This window comes from Bufo bufo, chromosome 1, assembly GCF_905171765.1.
Source record: "Bufo bufo chromosome 1, aBufBuf1.1, whole genome shotgun sequence".
NCBI classification, from domain to species: Eukaryota; Metazoa; Chordata; class Amphibia; order Anura; family Bufonidae; genus Bufo; species Bufo bufo.
The window spans coordinates 601125556-601144733 of NC_053389.1; the positions used below are offsets into that span (position 1 = coordinate 601125556).

The window sequence follows — 19178 nt, forward strand, 5'->3', positions numbered from 1 at the left end:
TAAACGTTTGCATTATAGGTGCGGATCCGTCTGGGCACATACCAGACGGATCCGACCTAAACGCAGGTGTGAAAGTAGCCTAAGGCTACTTTCACACTTGCGGCAGAGTGATCCGGCAAGCAGTTCCATCGCCGGAACTGCCTGCCGGATCCGGCAAAACGCATGCAAACTGATTGCATTTTAACCACCTCAGCCCCTATGGCTTAAACACCCTGAAAGACCAGGCCACTTTTTACACTTCTGACCTACACTACTTTCACCGTTTATTGCTCGGTCATGCAACTTACCACCCAAATGAATTTTACCTCCTTTTCTTCTCACTAAGTGAGCTTTCCTTTGGTGGTATTTCATTGCTGCTGACATCTTTACTTTTTTTGTTATTAATCGAAATTTAACGATTTTTTGCAAAAAAATGACATTTTTCAGTTGTAAAATTTTGCAAAAAAAACGACATCCATATATAAATTTTGCTCTAAATTTATTGTTCTACATGTCTTTGATAAAAAAAAAATGTTTGGGTAAAAAAAAAATGGTTTAGGTAAAAGTCATAGCGTTTACAAACTATGGTACAAAAATGTGAATTTCAGTTTTTGAAGCAGCTCTGACTTTCTGAGCACCTGTCATGTTTCCTGAGGTTCTACAATGGCCAGACAGTACAAACACCCCACAAATGACCCCATTTCGGAAAGTAGACACCCTAAGGTATTCGCTGATGGGCATAGTGAGTTCATAGAACTTTTTTATTTTTTGTCACAAGTTAGCGGAAAATGATTTTTATTTTTTTTTTCTTACAAAGTCTCATTCCACTAACTTGTGACAAAAAATAAAAAGTTCTATGAACTCACTATGCCCATCAGTGAATACCTTGGGGTGTCTTCTTTCCAAAATGGGGTCACTTGTGGGGTAGTTATACTGCCCTGGCATTCTAGGGGCCCAAATGTGTGGTAAGGAGTTTGAAATCAAATTCTGTAAAAAATGGCCAGTGGAATTTGGGCCCCTTTGCCCACCTAGGCTGCAAAAAAGTGTCACACATGTGGTATCTCCGTACTCAGGAGAAGTAGGGCAATGTGTTTTGGGGTGTCATTTTACATATACCCATGCTGGGTGAGAGAAATATCTTGGCAAAAGACAACTTTTCCCTTTGTATATTAAAAAAAAAAAAAAAAAAAAGTTGGCATTTGACCAAGATATTTATCTCACCCAGCATGGGTATATGTAAAATGACACCCCAAAACACATTCCCCAACTTCTCCTGAATACGGAGATACCACATGTGTGACACTTTTTTGCAGCCTAGGTGGGCAAAGGTGCCCAAATTCCTTTTTAGGAGGGCATTTTTAGACATTTGGATACCAGACTTCTTCTCACGCTTTGGGGCCCCTAAAATGCCAGGGCAGTATAAATACCCCACATGTGACCCCATTTTGGAAAGAAGACACCCCAAGGTATTCAATGAGGGGCATGGCGAGTTCATAGAAAAAAAAATTTTTGGCACAAGTTAGCGGAAATTGATTTTTTTTTTTTTTTTTTTTTTTTTCTCACAGTCTCCCTTTCCGCTAACTTGGGACAAAAATTTCAATCTTTCATGGACTCAATATGCCCCTCAGCGAATACCTTGGGGTGTCTTCTTTCCAAAATGGTGTTATTTGTGGGGTGTTTGTACTGCCCTGGCATTTGAGGGTCTCCGCAATCATTACCTGTAAGCCCAGCATTAGGAGTTTCTGCTATTCTCCTTATATTGAGCATAAGGGTAATGAGTTTTTTTTTTTTCCGTTCAGCCTCTGGGCTGAAAGAAAAAAATGAACGGCACAGATTTCTTCATTCGCATCGATCAATGTGGATGAAAAAATCTCTGCCAAAAAAAGAAAAAGGAGGGGAAAGGCGTCTGCCAGGACATAGGAGCTCCGCCCAACATCCATACCCACTTAGCTCGTATGCCCTGACAAACCAGATTTCTCCATTCACATCAATCGATGTGGATGAATAAATCATTGCCAGGATTTTTTTTTTATATATACAAAGTGTTTGCCAAAGTATATGAACACCGCCACCTCCTCAGCTCATATGCCTCGGCAAACGTATCTTTTACTGCAGAGGAGAAATCTCGTCTTGCAGCGCCGCATACACCGACTTGCGTGTAATCTGACAGCAGCGCAATGCTTCTGTCAGAATGCACATCAGTGCTGCAGCTAGTCGATCGGTTGGTCCACCTGGAAGGTAAAAAAAAAAAGAAAACCAGGCCGCAACGCAATAAATTTATTAACTTTTGAACAGAACATATAAACTTTTTTAACTGAACATTAACCTTTTATACTTACCGGTAATTTATTTTTTTTTTTATTTTTTATTTTTTTTTACCTTTTATAGAACAAACCTCTCCTTCCCCATGGGACAATGTGCAAAGCGCAAATCGCCCAAAGATGTGGCGAAGTACGTTATGCACTTTATCCCAGGTGAAAGGAGAGGTTTGCAGCAGCTGTGAGTAAAAGGGCCCTAATAGCCCTGTGTGCCTGTCCTGTGAGATGCAATCCCTATGCTAGGTGTACCTGTGTGTGGTACTTCTGGAAACACTCTCCTAAGCATAGGGCAGGGTGGTCAGGACAGAAATAGCGGGTGTCACGCCTTATTCCACTCCTGCTACAGACACGACATTTTTTTCGGGGTGGCGGTTGGGTTGAGGTACCAGCAACGACACTGGGGAAATGTCGCACTTGTAGATGGCTAACTACACTGGTGGATGGGGCCACGGAACCTCCTGGATAAAGGAGGTTCGCGATGATCTCTTCCTGGAATTTGAGGAAGGATCGTGTTCTCCCAGCCTTACTGTAGAGAACAAAACTATTATACAGCGCCAATTGAATTAAATATACAGACACCTTCTTATACCAGCGTCTGGTGCGTCGGGAAACTAAACAGGGAGCCAACATCTGGTCATTGAAGTCCACCCCTCCCATGAGCAAATTATAGTCGTGGACTGAGAGGGGCTTTTCAATGACACGGGTTGCCCTTTCAATTTGGATTGTCGTGTCTGCGTGAATGGAGGAGAGCATGTAAACGTCACGCTTGTCTCTCTATTTCACCGCGAGCAGTTCTTCGTTACACAAGGCAGCCCTCTCCCCCCTTGCAAGACGGGTGGTAACGAGCCGTTGGGGGAAGCCCACGCGACTAGTTCGCGCGGTGCCACAGGCGCAAATCCGTTCTAGAAACAAATGCCTAAAGAGGGCCACACTTGTGTAAAAATTGTCCACATAAAGATGGTACCCCTTGCCGAATAAGGGTGACACCAAGTCCCAGACTGTCTTCCCACTGCTCCCCAGGTAGTCAGGGCAACCGACCGGCTCCAGGGTCTGATCTTTTCCCTCCATAGATCCGAAATTTGTGGGTATAGCCTGTGGCCCTTTCACAGAGCTTATACAATTTGACCCCATACCGGGCACGCTTGCTTGGGATGTATTGTTTGAAGCCAAGGCGCCCGGTAAAATGTATTAGGGACTCGTCTACGCAGATGTTTTGCTCGGGTATACAAATCTGCAAATTTCTGGTTGAAATGGTCTATGAGGGGCCGAATTTTGTGGAGCCGGTCAAAAGCTGGGTGGCCTCTGGGACGGGAGGTGGTGTTGTCGCTAAAATGCAGGAAACGCAGGATGGTCTCAAATCGTGTCCTGGACATAGCAGCAGAGAACATGGGCATGTGATGAATTGGGTTCGTGGACCAATATGACCGCAATTCATGCTTTTTAGTTAGACCCATGTTGAGGAGAAGGCCCAGAAAAATTTTAAGTTCGGAAACTTGGACTGGTTTCCACCGGAAAGGCTGGGCATAATAGCTTCCCGGGTTTGCGGTTATAAATTGTGTGGCATACCGATTTGTTTCTGCCACGACTAAGTCCAAGAGCTCCGCAGTCAAGAACAGCTCAAAAAATCCCAGGGCCGTACTGATCTGAGCCGTCTCAACCCGAACTCCAGACTGGGCAGTGAAAGGGGGAACTAATGGTGCGGCTGAAGTTGGTGACTGCCAATCAGGGTTTGCCAGCACCTCAGGGATTCTAGGGGCTCTACGGGCCTGTCTGTGCGGTGGCTGCGACGGGGTAACTACTGCACGTGCCAACGTACCAGCTTCAACTGCCCTTCTGGTGCTCGCTACTTCACCATGTTGTACGGCAGTGCTGGTACTAGGTCCAGGAAGGGCTGCGCTGCTGGTGTATGCCTCACCACGTGATCCGGCAGCGACAGCCCCACTCTGCTGCTCTTGAAACGGATCCTGCACAACCTGTGGTCTAGCGACACGGGGCCGGGTACGCCTGGTGCTATCAGGGACCTCCACCTCCTCGTCCGAACTTTGAGTCAGAGAGCCACTGCTTTCTACAGGTTCATATTCTGACCCGCTAGATTCGTCAGATGAGGGTTCCCATTCCTCATCCGACTGGGTCAGAATCCTGTAGGCCTCTTCAGAAGAATACCCCCTGTTTGACATTTTGGACTACTAAATTTAGGGGTATTCCCTGAGACTACCCAAGAAAAAAAGCAAGCCTGTCTTACAAAGGGGAAGCTAGTGAAGTACCGGAGGCCGCTGCGGTTGATAAAAAATATCAAAACAGATTTTTTTTTTTTTTATCCCCGCAGAGCGTGTAAAGTGAATGTGCAGTGATCAAAAAAAATGAATTTTTTGTCACTGCGGTGGGGCGGGCGTGGGTGAACGCACGTGTGGGCGACTGATCGGGCAAACACTGTGTTTTGGGTGGAGGGCGAACTAAGGTGACACTAATACAATTATAGATCTGACCGTGATCAGTTTTGATCACTTACAGATACTATAAAAGTACAAATGCTGATTAGCGATACGCTAATCAGCGAATCAGTGACTGCGGTGCGGTGGGCTGGGCGCTAACTGATCCCTAAACTACCTAACCAAGGGGCCTAAACTAATCCTAAAACCTAACAGCCAATACTAGTGAAAAAGAAAAGGTGACAGTTTACACTGATCACTTTTTGTCTTTCACTAAGTGATTGACAGGGGGCGATCAAGGGGTTAATTTGGATGATGGGGGTGATGGATGGTGATCAGGGGCTAAGGGTAGTGTTTGGTGTGTACTCACAGTGATGTCTGCTCCTCTGCTGGATCCAACCGACGAAAAGGACCAGCAGAGAAGCCATATAACAGATCATATTTACTAATATGATCTGTTATATGGCTTGTGATTCGATTTTTTTTTTTTTTTTTTTTTTTAAAAATCAGCAACCTGCCAGCGACGATCATTGGCTGGCAGGTTGCTGATGCAATACTCCTTTAACTTTTGCCGGCCCGCGATGCGCATGCGCGGGCCGGCTGTGACCGAAATCTCGCGTCTTGCGAGAGGACGCGCCGGCGCGTCCAGGCGGAATGAAACAACCACCTCCAGGATGCGGCATTCAGGCAAGTCTTATTTGTTTTTATTTTTTGGCAGGAGATAAAACCATAGCATGCTGCGGTTTTATCTTTTGCCTGATCAGTCAAAATGACTGAACTGAAGACATACTGATACATCCTGAACGGATTAGGGCTCTTTCACACCTGCGTTATTGTCTTCCGGCATAGAGTTCCGTCGTCGGGGCTCTATGCCGGAAGAATCCTGATCAGGATTATCCTAATGCATTCTGAATGGAGAGTAATCCGTTCAGGATGCATCAGGATGTCTTCAGTTCCGGTACGGAACGTTTGTTGGCCGGAGAAAATACCGCAGCATGCTGCGCTTTTTGCTCCGGCCAAAAATCCGGAACACTTGCCGCAAGGCCGGATCCGGAATTAATGCCCATTGGAAGGCATTGATCCGGATCCGGCCTTAAGCTAAACGTCGTTTCGGCGCATTGCCGGAGCCGACATTTAGCTTTTTCAGAGTGGTTACCATGGCTGCCGGGACGCTAAAGTCCTGACAGCCATGGTAAGTGTAGCGGGGAGCGGGGGAGCAGTGTACTTACCGTCCGTGCGGCTCCCCGGGCGCTCCAGAGTGACGTCAGGGCGCCCCAAGCGCATGGATCACGTGATCGCATGGATCACGTGATCGCATGGATCACGTCATCCATGCGCATGGGGCGCTCTGACGTCATTCTGGAGCGCCCGGGGAGCCGCACGGACTGTAAGTATACTGCTCCCCCGCTCCCCGCTCCTACTATGGCAACCAGGACTTTAATAGCGTCCTGGGTGCCATAGTAACACTGAAAGCATTTGGAAGACGGTTCCGTCTTCAAATGCTTTCAGTACACTTGCGTTTTTCCGGATCCGGAGTGTAATTCCGGCAAGTGGAGTACACCCCGGATCCGGACAACGCAAGTGTGAAAGAGGCCTTACTCTCCATTCAGAATGCATGGGGATATACCTGATCAGTTCTCTTCGGATATAGAGCCCCTAGGACGGAACTCAATGTCGGAAAAGGAAAACCGAAGTGTTCAAGGTACCCTAAATTGTATTGCTGCAGAATACACATTCAGCTTATGTAGCCTACAAAACATTTAGTGGAGTTGTAGTAGATTGTGCTGCCTGCCACGATGCAGTGGTATCTATCACGGCACTGCATTTGTGCACAGTCCTGCTAAAGTCTTAAATGCAGGGGCTACCTCTTGGAATAGTCCCAGTGTAGTTGGCAGCTCACCCATAGAGGTCAGATACTAGTACAAAACTCTAGAAACACCAACAAGGCAGAGATTCAGAACCAGGCAGAATACAGGAGAGTCCAAGACAGAAACGGGTTTGAGACTATGTGGAGCACTGGCAGACAGAATGATCAGGAACCCAGACAGACTAAAAGAAGCAGACATACGGACTTCAGGAATAAGTACAACATGGCTGGTACTGGGCGGCAGTGATTAAGATGTTTAGGCATAAGGAAGCACAAGATGTTCACACTGTTGCTAAAGAACATGATTCAGAAACAACGGGTACTGAAATACAGATACAAGCTGGCACACACACAGATTAAGCTCCATACAGACTCTAGCAGAGCACATTCAGATCCAGACAAGGTCAAGCAAACTGTGCATAGAAAAAACACTGGCTAAGGCCTCTTGCACAAGAACGTTGTGCATTGGGGACTGCAATTTGCCGGGATGGATCGAGACCCATTTAACTTGAATGGGTCCATGATCTGTCCGCACCGCAAAACAAAGAACAAGTTCAAATTTTTTTTGCGGTGTGGAGGGACGGACAGAAACTCCATGGAAGTGCTTCTATAGAGTTCCGATCCGTCCTGTTCCGCATCTCCGTGATTGTGGACCCATTCAAGTGAATGGGTCCGCATCCATGATGCGGAGTGTACACGGGCCGGTGCCTGTGTATTGCGGACCCGCCGTATGCTGGCCGCAATACGGCCATAGGCACACAACGTTTGTGTGCAAGAGGCCTAAAGGTGTACAGAACTGGAATGACCCAGGCAGACTTGAGACTAGGCAGGTGAAGCACCAAGACCTGACACAGAATGTAAGAATGTCCCAGCAAATCATGTTGCACAACCAGGGCAGGTCACAGAACTCAGGAAACCTATACCAGACTGGCACAGAAATCCGGAAATATATAACAGACTTAAAGGGGTTGTCTGGGATTGGGGACATTGGTCTAATAGCACTAGACTGACACAAATATTACGAACATGCATGTACTATCTTTGGCACATATTTCTGAAGCCCCGTTTTCATCAAGGAAAGTCTTGTCCAGAAGTGACTTTTCTTGTACTCGGTGATGTACCGGGTCCCTTGCAGGCGAGCAAAGCCTCCTCTTCCGCTGCTCAGGGAGCACGGAGACTTCACTGGCAGCCCAAGTTATTATGCAGAGTGGCTGGAGGGGCGGTATCTTGGCTGGCCGACATTGCGCTAAGGCTGCCCCTCCGGTCCGGTGACTTCAAACACTGAGCACATGACATTTAGGAGAGACTGAGCTAGGAGGAGTTTATGGGCGTACATATGGGTGAAGAATGTGTGAGGCAGGAGGATGAATATTAAGCTAGACTACAAAATTAAGAAACCTTAAACAGTTCATTTTGTGATGACACCTTCCCTTAGGCCCCTTTCACACGGGCGAGTATTCCGCGAGGATGCGATGCGTGAGTTGAACGCATTGCACCCGCACTGAATCCTGACCCAATCATTTCTATGGGGCTGTTCACATGAGCGGTGATTTTCACGCATCACTTGTGCGTTGCGTGAAAATCGCAGCATGTTCTATATTCTGCGTTTTTCACGCAACGCAGGCCCCATAGAAGTGAATAGAAGTGAACGCACGGTTGCTAGGAGACTATCGGCATGGAGACCGGATCATTATTATTTTCCCTTATAACATGGTTATAAGGGAAAATAATAGCATTCTGAATACAGAATGCATAGTAAAATAGGGCTGGAGGTGTTAAAAAAATAATAATAATAATTAAACTCTCCTTAATGCACTTGTTCGCGCAGCCGGCATCTCTTCTGTCTTCATCTGTGAGCAATAGGACCTTTTGATGACGTCACTGCGTTCATCACATGATCTATCACCATGGTGATAGATCATGTGATGAACGCAGTGACGTCATCAATCACCATGGTGATTTGATCATGTGATGAGCGTAGTGATGTCATCAAAGGTCCTATTGCACACAGCTAAGATGAAGACAGAAGAGATGCCGGGTTGCGCGAGCAAGTGGATTAAGGTGAGTTTAATTATTTTTTTTTAACCCCTCCAGCGCTATTTTACTATGCATTCTGTATTCAGAATGCTATTATTTTCCCTTATAACCATGTTATAAGGGAAAATAATACAATCTATAGAACACTGATCCCAAGCGGGTTTGGGTACCAAACATGCGCGATTTTTCTCACGCAAGTGCAAAACGCATTACAATGGTTTGCACTCGCGCGGAAAAATCGCGCATGTTCCCGCAACGCCCGTGTGAAACCAGCCTTATACTTCTTCTTTTTTTTTTTTTTTTTTTAAGACTAATTTTATTTATTTTTAATAAACCTAGTCCTCTCTCAACCACAGCAGCACAGTACAAGAGCTGTGTGGCAGATCAAATGTTAGAGGTATTCTGGTTTTAATGATGACATTTATTTGTGTAGAACAGGCCTGCCCGACTTGCCCCCCTCCAACTGTTGCAAAACTAACTCCCAGCATGCCTGACAGTCTACAGCTATTAGGGCATGCTGGTAGTTGTAGCTTTGCAACAATTGGAGTGCTGCAGGTTGAGCATCCCTGGTGTAGAGTAGGATGTTGAACAAAATATTCTCGTATACATCTATTTAAAAAGTTTCTTGCACCTTTTTATTTTATCAATTCGCAGCCTCCCCTAAAGAAAAAAAAAATATGGTACGGCACTAAACCTTTTTTTTTTTTTGATATAGCATCACCTAGAGACAGGCAACCATCACGTAGAGGCAAATGTCATTTAAACACACTAATGTAGTTACTAGTTAATAACCACGAAAAAATAATTATTCTACTACGAGTCCTATTTAGTAGTTATCACATGGATGTCGTGTAACACTGCTGCTTACTGTGAATATAATGTGAAGGGGGGGGTCACATGACTGGGGCTATGGATACATTACATAGGACGGATACATGGGCTATACCATTCTACTGCATTTAGGGATTATTAACTGCCTGAAGAAAGGTGTGTGTACAGAGTTTTAACGTATATTTAGAAAATTGTATGGTTTCCCATTATAAATGAATAAAGCTGGAATACCCCTTTAACTTGGTTTGAGCAGTACTGAGGGTGTATGCCACCAGTATCAGTCTTGGGAAGTTATGTCTGGACCAGGAAGGAGATTCCGTTTTTTTTTTTTTTTTTTTTTAACACTTATCAGGCTCAACCATTTTCTGTTGGAGTGGAATACCCTTTTAACTAATGGTAGCCCAGGCATTTTTTTACAGCTTGGTGGAAAACGGTAACTGTGCTGTTCCTTTCATATTGAATTTCTGCACTGTATTATTTCTTGTTTTTACCTATGTTGTTTAAATCTATTGTTCTCTGCTGCCATCTGCTGGCCGGAATTTGTATGCTGCACGCTTCGTTCGTTGTCTATAAAGTTTTCTCTGGGCGTGGTTTTAGCAGCCTTGGGCCTGGTCACTTCCTGTAGCCTTTTTCAGTGCTGCATCCTTTGTGACTGGAGACACACACCTCGGCTTGTGAAGGCATCAGTTTTTGACCAGCAGTTGCCTCAGCAGTTAGCCTCAGAAAAGACATCCACATGACAGCATCTACTGCATTCCTGTATTGCATCACTGTATGTCACTGCTCTGGATCAAATAAACCCACGTTTGATTGCATCCTCATGTCTACGTCTGGATCCATCTAACCTGAGCATCTGCCGGTCCGGTCTGCTCCACTGCTTGGATACGAAGGTAGGACAGTCACAAAGCCATTATCAGTTACACCTTCAATCGCCTTCATGTGGGGACAGAACAGTCAAAAACTGCCTTAAAGCCTTGTACCCCAGTCAATATCCGTCTGAATGTCCAATGCCCGGCTGCAGGTTCCCTCAGAGCCCAGTGCCACACTCAGGAACCTCCCCTGCAACAGGCCCACTCCCAGCAAATCTGCCCGGCAACAGTGCACGTCCCATAAGCCCAAGGGGAAGCACGGCGTGTCCGCAGTAGATATACTCTCGCCTGTAAGTCCTCCACTACTCGCCAAGCCACTTTCTACATCCTATATTAACCCTTGCTCGCATGATATAAGAACTGTTCACGCACGCGGGGCCTCCCTCAAACCAAAACCCCGCTATTCACTTAAAACACCTTGGGAAACTCATCGGGGTGCCTCATCCGAGCCGCACTGCAATTTTCAGCCCCCAATTCAAAAGTTCATTTTCTTAAAGAGACAGCGCACCTTAAATCAAAATGTCCGAAAAGGACCTTGTACAGTTCCCCAGTGATGAAACAAAGCAAATGCAACCTGATACTGATCATTATGAAGAGCTGGAGGTAGAACCCACACTTCCAGCAGACCAAGTCACGCGACCAAGGCGCTCTCTCAAACCAACTATAAAGATCACAGAAAATTATCACACCAGGAAAGACAAGCTATGTGACAACCTGGAAGAGCTATGGGAAAGAGTTTCCTCCCTCATATCAGGACTTAAGTCCTCCTCAGGCGACACCACCAGTTTACAAGTTGCCGTCGGGCGGCTGAACGCAGCCCATGAAAGGTACAAGAAACTGTCCACAAGGTATATAACCTTTCTAAAAGACTCTAATATTGAAGAAGCCCCGTCAGAATTGTGCAAGGCAGAATCAATAGACAGACAAAGAGACGCCATGGTGCTGGATGCTAAAGATAAAGTGGAACTCCGCATCTCTCATTTGCAAGAAACTAGATCACACAGATCACATTCGTCTAAACATTCCTCACGGTCCTACAGATCATCATGCTCTAGAAGCTCCAACCTGAGCGACAGATTACTAGAGGCCCGCATAAATGCAGAACTATCCAAAGTGAGGCGTTCCTTCACCGAAAAAGAAGTCCTCGCGAGAACAGAAGCACAGACGGCGGCGGCCAAGATGGCAGAAGCTGAGGCAGAAGCCAAGAGGGCAGAAGCGGAGGCAGAAGCCAAGAGGGCAGAAGCAGAGGCTCTAATAAAGATCCTTGAATCAGAGAGGGAAGAGGAAATCGCATTAGCAAGAGTAAGACTACTTGAGCAAGCATTGAGCCAAGGCCCTGATTCAGTCTGCTTACCACCAGAGGAGATAGACGATCCAGCTGATCGCACCAGCGACTACGTACTGAAACAGTTATCTGCACCACCCCCAGTGTGCAGTACTGTCCAAGCCAACAACACTGAAACCTCCAAGTCAGCTCTACCTGCAGTGCCAGTGACACCCACAGCACCTGAGCAATCCAATAACAGTCGCCCAGACGCACCCTCTCAAGGACAGTTATTACAGCAAGATGGCTACCAGGTGTTTCCTGGCCTACCTCCACAGCTCAAGCAGCAGTCATCAGAATCTACAGAGGCTAGACCACAGCTCAACCCTGCAGCAACATCATTCTACCCGGAAGCATCTCACCCTTTCACGCCACGCAGCCTATACGCCCCAGGGGCATCACAAGTTGTCATGGCAACAAGCAGTGAGAAATCAGATATGTCTGAGTTTGCCAGGTTTATGGTGAGCAGAGAGCTAATTAACACCAGTCTCTCAAAATTTGATGACCGTGCGGAGAGCTACAGAGCCTGGAAGGCAACCTTCAAAGCTGCCATCACCAACCTCAACCTAACCGCAGAGCAGGAGCTCGACCTCTTGATCAAATGGCTGGGCCCAGGCTCCACAAATCGCATCAAGAGCCTTAGAACTGTCTATGTGGGACAAGCAGAAGCAGGTCTCGCTGCAGCCTGGCAGAGACTCGAACGCACCTTTGGCAGCGCAGAAGCAATAGAGAAGGCACTATTCAGGAGACTGCAGAACGTCCCCAAGATCAGTCTCAAGGATGTCCATAAGCTTCAGGATTTAAGTGATTTGCTCATGGAACTGGAGCTTGCCAAAAGAGACCCTCGTCTGTCCGGGCTGTGCTACCTGGATACAGCCCATGGGGTGAACCCAATTGTCGTGAAGTTACCATACAGCCTGCAAGAGAAGTGGGCGGCATCAGTCTCAAGGTACAAAAGAGTGCATGACGTCACTTTTCCCCCATTTATTCATTTCTGCAGATTCATCGATGAACAGTCCCAGATGAGGAATGACCCCAGCCTCGACTTCCTGGAGTTCAATACTACAGCCTCAGTGACACCATCATCAAGGTATGAAAGTATTGTGCATAAACACAGAGACTTTAAGAGCAGCGTGAATGTTAGAAAGACTAACCTACCATCATCTGCAGTACCCACTGGTAGACAGTACACTACCTCATCAGGAGACAAGGCCTTCAATCGTGAATGTCCCATTCATAAAAAACCACACTCACTGAACAAATGCAGAGGATTTAGATCCAAAACAATACAGGAGCGCAGGAAAGTCCTGACCGAGCTTGGGGTATGTTTCAAGTGCTGCGCTTCATTGGAGCACATGGCTAAGGACTGCAAATCCATTATCAAGTGTGAGGAGTGTCATAGTGATAGACATGCCTCAGCTATGCACCCAACTCCACTCACAAGGGATTCACCTGCTGCCGTCACCACCAGTCCTGCTCCAAGTCATGGCGGGGAGCCCCAGAACCACGCTAACACAGCCACTGCTGTTTCCTGCTCATGCTTGGACGTATGTGGGGAGGGCCAGAGTGAGAAATGTTGTGCCCGCATATGCCTAATCAAGGTCTACCCGGAGGGGCTACCAGAAAAGGCAGTAAAAATGTATGCCATCATTGACGACCAAAGCAACCGCTCCCTAGCAGGACCTAAATTCTTTGAAGCCTTTGGAATAAAGGGACCGTCAGAACCCTACATCTTAAACACCTGCTCGGGTCGCATAGAGACTAGCGGCAGGAGGGCACAAGGATTCATCTCTTGTTCCGTCAGTGGAAATACAGAAATACCTCTACCGACGCTGATCGAATGCGATCAAATACCCAACCATAGGGATGAAATTCCTACCCCGGAAGCTGCATTTCACCATCCACACCTAAGGCACCTAGCCAACGTTATCCCACCTATGGACAACAACGCCGAGATTCTACTCCTGCTTGGCAGAGACAATCTAAGGGTACACAAGGTGCGTCAACAGTGTAATGGTCCCGACTATGCACCATATGCCCAGAGACTGGACTTGGGATGGGTAGTCATAGGAAATGTATGCTTGGATCAACCAAAAATCTGCTCATTCAAAACGTATGTGCGTGGAGATGGACGCACAACTTGCATTAAGCCTTGCCCTCATCACTATGAGGTGAAAGAGAAGCCTCCAGACCTCATACAACCACCTGACGACATTCCTCCCTACTTTGCTGACAACTTGGGAAGATTAGTCTTTCACACAAGCAAGGACGATGATAAAGTAGCTTTGTCAGTAGAGGACAGAGAATTTATCAAGATAATGGACAATGAGTTCCTTAAAGACGAAACCAATCACTGGGTTTCTCCATTACCCTTCCGAGCTACCAGGGTGAGACTCCCGAACAATAGGGAACAAGCTCTGTCTAGATTTAACTCTCTTCAGCGTACCATGAACAGTAAGCCTGAGATGAGAGAACACATCGTTGCCTTTATCGACAAAATATTCCGCAACAACCATGCAGAACCAGCTCCATCCTTAGGGAAGAACGACGAGTGCTGGTACTTGCCTTCATTTGGAGTGTATCACCCACGGAAACCTAATCAAATTAGGGTTGTTTTCGACTCAAGTGCCAAACATCAAGGTGTATCTCTTAATGATGTCCTTCTCACAGGTCCTAATCTGACGAATAACCTAGTTGGAGTGCTGATGAGGTTCAGAAAAGAGCTCGTTGCCATCACCGCCGACATTGAACAGATGTTCCACTGTTTCGTAGTCAGGGAGGACCACCGGAATTTCCTCAGGTTTCTGTGGTACAAGAATAACGACACCAACGCAGAGATGGCAGAATATCGTATGAGGGTACACGTATTTGGAAACAGCCCTTCACCTGCCATGGCAACTTACGGCCTTCGGCGCACTGCATTAGAGGGAGAATTCGAGTACGGTAAAGACGCCAGAGACTTTGTAGAAAAGGACTTCTACGTAGACGATGGACTCAAATCACTACCCACTGAAGAAGCGGCTATCGATCTGCTCAAAAGGACTCAAAGTATGTTGTACCAAGCTAAACTTAGACTACACAAAATTGCTTCAAACAGCCTGGCCGTTATGAGGGCCTTCGAATCAGGCGATCATGCACCAGGATTCAAGGACATTAACTTGGGACTGGACAGTCCACCTGTGCAGAGGAGCTTGGGCCTCAGATGGGATCTCTCGGCTGACTCCTTCGGTTTTCAGATAAGTTGTGCAGACAAGCCATTCACAAAACGAGGCGTCCTATCAGTGGTAAACAGCCTATTTGATCCGCTGGGATTTGTAGCGCCCATCACCATACAAGGTAAATCTCTACTGAGACAGTTTTCTGAAACAGTCAAGGATTGGGATACCCCACTTCCCTCCGAGAAAGAGCAAAAATGGGAAGCCTGGAAGCGATCCTTGTGTGCCTTGGATGAGATCCACATCCCGAGATGCTATATTAAAACTTCACTTTCCTCTAGCATAAAGAAAGAACTCCACGTGTTCTCGGACGCCTCCATAGAGGCCATCGCAGCGGTTGCCTATCTGAAAGTCACAGAACCCAACAACCAAAATCACGTTGGAATAGTCTTTGGTCCAGAGTTTCTGCTTGGAGAGGCAGACGAATGTGTACAGGAAGTTTTCAGTATCCAGGATCCGGATAATGATCCAGAAATCCACACTAAAGTTAGTGCATTAGTCACTGGAACAAAGCAAACCGCCAGCTTCAGTTGTCAGCGCTTTGAACGTTTCTCCAGTTGGATGAGACCCATCGAGAACGTCCCTGACGGGTGAACAGGACTGTATCAAGCTTCGCAGATCTTCTCCATTCCAAGTTGGAAAACAGGACTAATCTTTTTTGCATTCTAACATGTTTTTCTTTTTACAGGTTGTTTATATTTTATGGACATTCGTCATAGTGAAATCCCCAAAGTGAATTTCAGACGGGGAGTGTGCTGTTCCTTTCATATTGAATTTCTGCACTGTATTATTTCTTGTTTTTACCTATGTTGTTTAAATCTATTGTTCTCTGCTGCCATCTGCTGGCCGGAATTTGTATGCTGCACGCTTCGTTCGTTGTCTATAAAGTTTTCTCTGGGCGTGGTTTTAGCAGCCTTGGGCCTGGTCACTTCCTGTAGCCTTTTTCAGTGCTGCATCCTTTGTGACTGGAGACACACACCTCGGCTTGTGAAGGCATCAGTTTTTGACCAGCAGTTGCCTCAGCAGTTAGCCTCAGAAAAGACATCCACATGACAGCATCTACTGCATTCCTGTATTGCATCACTGTATGTCACTGCTCTGGATCAAATAAACCCACGTTTGATTGCATCCTCATGTCTACGTCTGGATCCATCTAACCTGAGCATCTGCCGGTCCGGTCTGCTCCACTGCTTGGATACGAAGGTAGGACAGTCACAAAGCCATTATCAGTTACACCTTCAATCGCCTTCATGTGGGGACAGAACAGTAACTGCATTTTTTAATTTGGGAAGAAATGGTGTCCAAGACTCTTCCTTTTACGGGGTTTAGATTGGAATTGTGCTTTAGTTTTTGCAGACTATTAAAAGGGTTATCTGGGTTTGCAAAAAATTAGCAACGTGCATGGAATGTGATAAAATAAAATAAAAAATTACTTTTCAACCTCCCCTGCAGTTCGGTGGTCCACCCCAGTCTTTGGCTGCAGCTGTCATGTGGATGAACAAGCAATCACTAGCCTCTATTGTCTGATGCCATTCATGCAAGTAAAGCCGCCGAGGCCAGTGAAAGGCTGCACTTATCACATGCCTGTATGTCACGACTAGGGCCGGCTTTAGGCGCCCTGTGCGAGAAAGCTTTACAGCGCCCCTCAGTGACCATGCCCCCTCAGTAACCACACCCCTCAGTGACCACACCCTTTCAGTGGTCACACATTTCTCCCTGTCCCCTCCAGATGGGCAGCATCAGCACATCCCTGTCCCCCCCCACCCCTGCGTCACCATGGCATTGGCACATTTCTCCCTGTCCCCTCCAGATGGGCAGCATTAGCACATCTCTGTCCCACCCCCGCGTCACCCTGGCATTGGCACATTTCTCCCTGTCCCCTCCAGATGTGCCAATGCCATGGTGACGCGGGGGTGGGGACAGATGTGCTGATGCTGCCCATCTGGAAGGGAACAGGGAGAAATGTGCCAATGCCATGGTGACGGCGGGGGTGGGGGGGGGGACAGAGTCTGAGATGTGCTGATGCTGCCCATCTGGAGGAGAAATGTGCCAATGCCATGGTGGGGGGGGACGGGACAGATGTGCTGATGCTGCCCATCTGGAGGGGACAGGGAGAAATCTGCCAATGCCATGGTGACTGAGGGGGGTGGGGGGGGGCAACAGAGACTCTGTCCCCCCCCCCCAGTCACCATGGCATTGGCACACTTCTCCCTGTCCCCTCCACTTGGGCAGCATCAGCACATCTCTGTCCCCCCCCCCCCCCCCCATCCCCCATGGCACTGTTGGCGCATTCACATAAATCATAATCATTTCTCCAAATAAAAAATACCTATATGTTCTCTAGCTGTAGTGCTGCCGGCTTCCGCGTGGGCCTTGCTGTGTCTGCTGGCTGGGCGCGCTCCGTCTTCTCTCTGGGGGCGGAGCTCAGTGGCTACGCTCCAGCAGCCACTGGTCTGCTCTCTTAAAGAGACAGCAGGCAGGCCAGCCAGGCAGCAGAGCAGAGCTCAGAGCGGCCTCGAGCCCCGCCCCCTCCTCACTCCTTCAGTCCGGATCGGAGCGCAGTGTCACACTGAGTGTGACTAAGTCCGCTGCCCGCCCGCAGGCCCTGCAGAATAAAGATTTGCGTCACGGCGGGCTGTCGGCCGCCCGGCGCCTCAGTTGCTATGGCGCCCTGTGCGGCCGCACAGCCCGCACACCCCAAAGGCCGGCCCTGGTCACGACATTGCTGCTGGTGATAAAGCAAAGACCACTGGAGTGATGGGATCAAGCAGAGGAGTGTTTTTTTTATTTTTATTTTTTATTACATTCTCTGCATAATTCCAGGCAACCCATTTAAAGTTTAAAAATAAAGCTCTTTACAGGTTATTGGTCAAAGAGGAAGGAAAGTCTGTAACAGTGATCCTTCTCCTCCCATATTCCAGATCAAAATAAATAAGTGTAAGTCTGTCACGGTTGGCTGCATGTTATGCCGATAATGGAGCGGGACAGTAGCACCAGCAGTGAGGTTACACCACCAGTTTGGTTACAAAAGAATTCAGAATGGCAAGTGTTTCCTTTTTATTCTCATATAATCACTGTATGACAAACACCTTGTTTATTGCCACAGTTTTTTTATTTTATTTTTTTAATGTATGTATGTATGTATGTGCTCGCTCCTTCTCTTTTTTTGTTTTTACCTTTTATTAGTAGGCGTTAAAGTCAGGTCAGTTTTCAGTAAACTAAAAAAAAAAAATATTAACAGAGGTTAACCAAAGTATATGTAAGATGACTACATGGCACTTACTAATATAGCCTTTATTGATCTGTGCCATTTGTAGTTTTTCATAGGCCTTGTCCCATTGTTGGACAAATTTTATGTGCTGTCCGCATAGAGGTCCTGTCCATAAAATGGCCGCTAATGGAGGGTCATGTGAGCAAACACATGACTCTGCCTCCTTCATTCAGGCACACTGCACCTGTATTTTTATTGAGGAGACTGAGTGATTTGCCTGGTCACATGACCCTCCGCCAGCAGCCATTTTATGGACAGGACCTCCGTGTGGACGGCATAAACAAATTGGCAAACACATGAAATACAGAAAATGATGCAGATTATGAACAGAGACTATATTAAGTGCCATGTAGGCATCTTACATACACATCGGTAACCAGAAAGTGGCTAACCCCATGTCTAATTTAGTCTTCACCATCTGAAGAGGTTCAATTCCTCTGTTCTAGGCTTCATGTACACAAGTGTCCATATTTCAGTCTGAAAACAGACCCACAAATATGGATACCTTCTGTGCATATTCCACGTTTTCTCACCGCCATCAATAGAAAATGAACAAGAGTAGGCCATGCTGATGTGTAGGGTAAAAATTGGTTTTGGGTGATACAGCTACCTTAAGGCTACATTCACACTGCATTTGCTGTGTTTCTGTTCATTGTATACACTAGTAAAGCTTTCGTCTCTTTAAAGGGGTTCTGCAGTTTGTTTAAACTGATCTATCCTCTGGATAGATCATCAGCATCTGACCGGCGGGGGTCTGACAGCCAGGACCCCCGCTGATCATCTGTTTGAGAAGGCTGGCCTGGGCATGGTTAAACTCCGTTCACTTGAATGGAGCTTAGCCCCGCCCAGGCCAGTTGATACTAGTCGTGACGTCATTGGGCCAGCAGTAAACAGTGAGAAGGCCGCGGTGCTCCTGGAACGCTGCTGCCTTCTCAAACAGCTTACCGGTGGGGGTCCCGGGTGTCGGACCACTGCCGATCAGTGCCCCCCCCCCCCCAAAATCTGGTCCACAGTTAGCTGTAGAAAATGGCCTATGAA

General features: G+C 47.0%; 1 protein-coding gene across 5 annotated transcripts in view; it reads left to right on the forward strand.

Moving 5' to 3' along the window:
- IMPDH1 (inosine monophosphate dehydrogenase 1) overlaps window positions 1–19178 on the forward strand; it is a 208289-nt gene that overhangs the window by 137126 nt on the left and 51985 nt on the right. For 2 of the 5 annotated variants that reach the window (XM_040413533.1, XM_040413532.1), the window contains exon 3: window positions 17791–17911. The exons of the other annotated variants lie outside the window; for them this stretch is intronic. In XM_040413533.1, the coding sequence (XP_040269467.1) occupies window positions 17835–17911 (77 nt within the window). In that variant the 5' untranslated portion in view covers window positions 17791–17834. The remainder of the gene's footprint in view (window positions 1–17790; window positions 17912–19178) is intronic. 5 annotated transcript variants of the gene reach the window in all.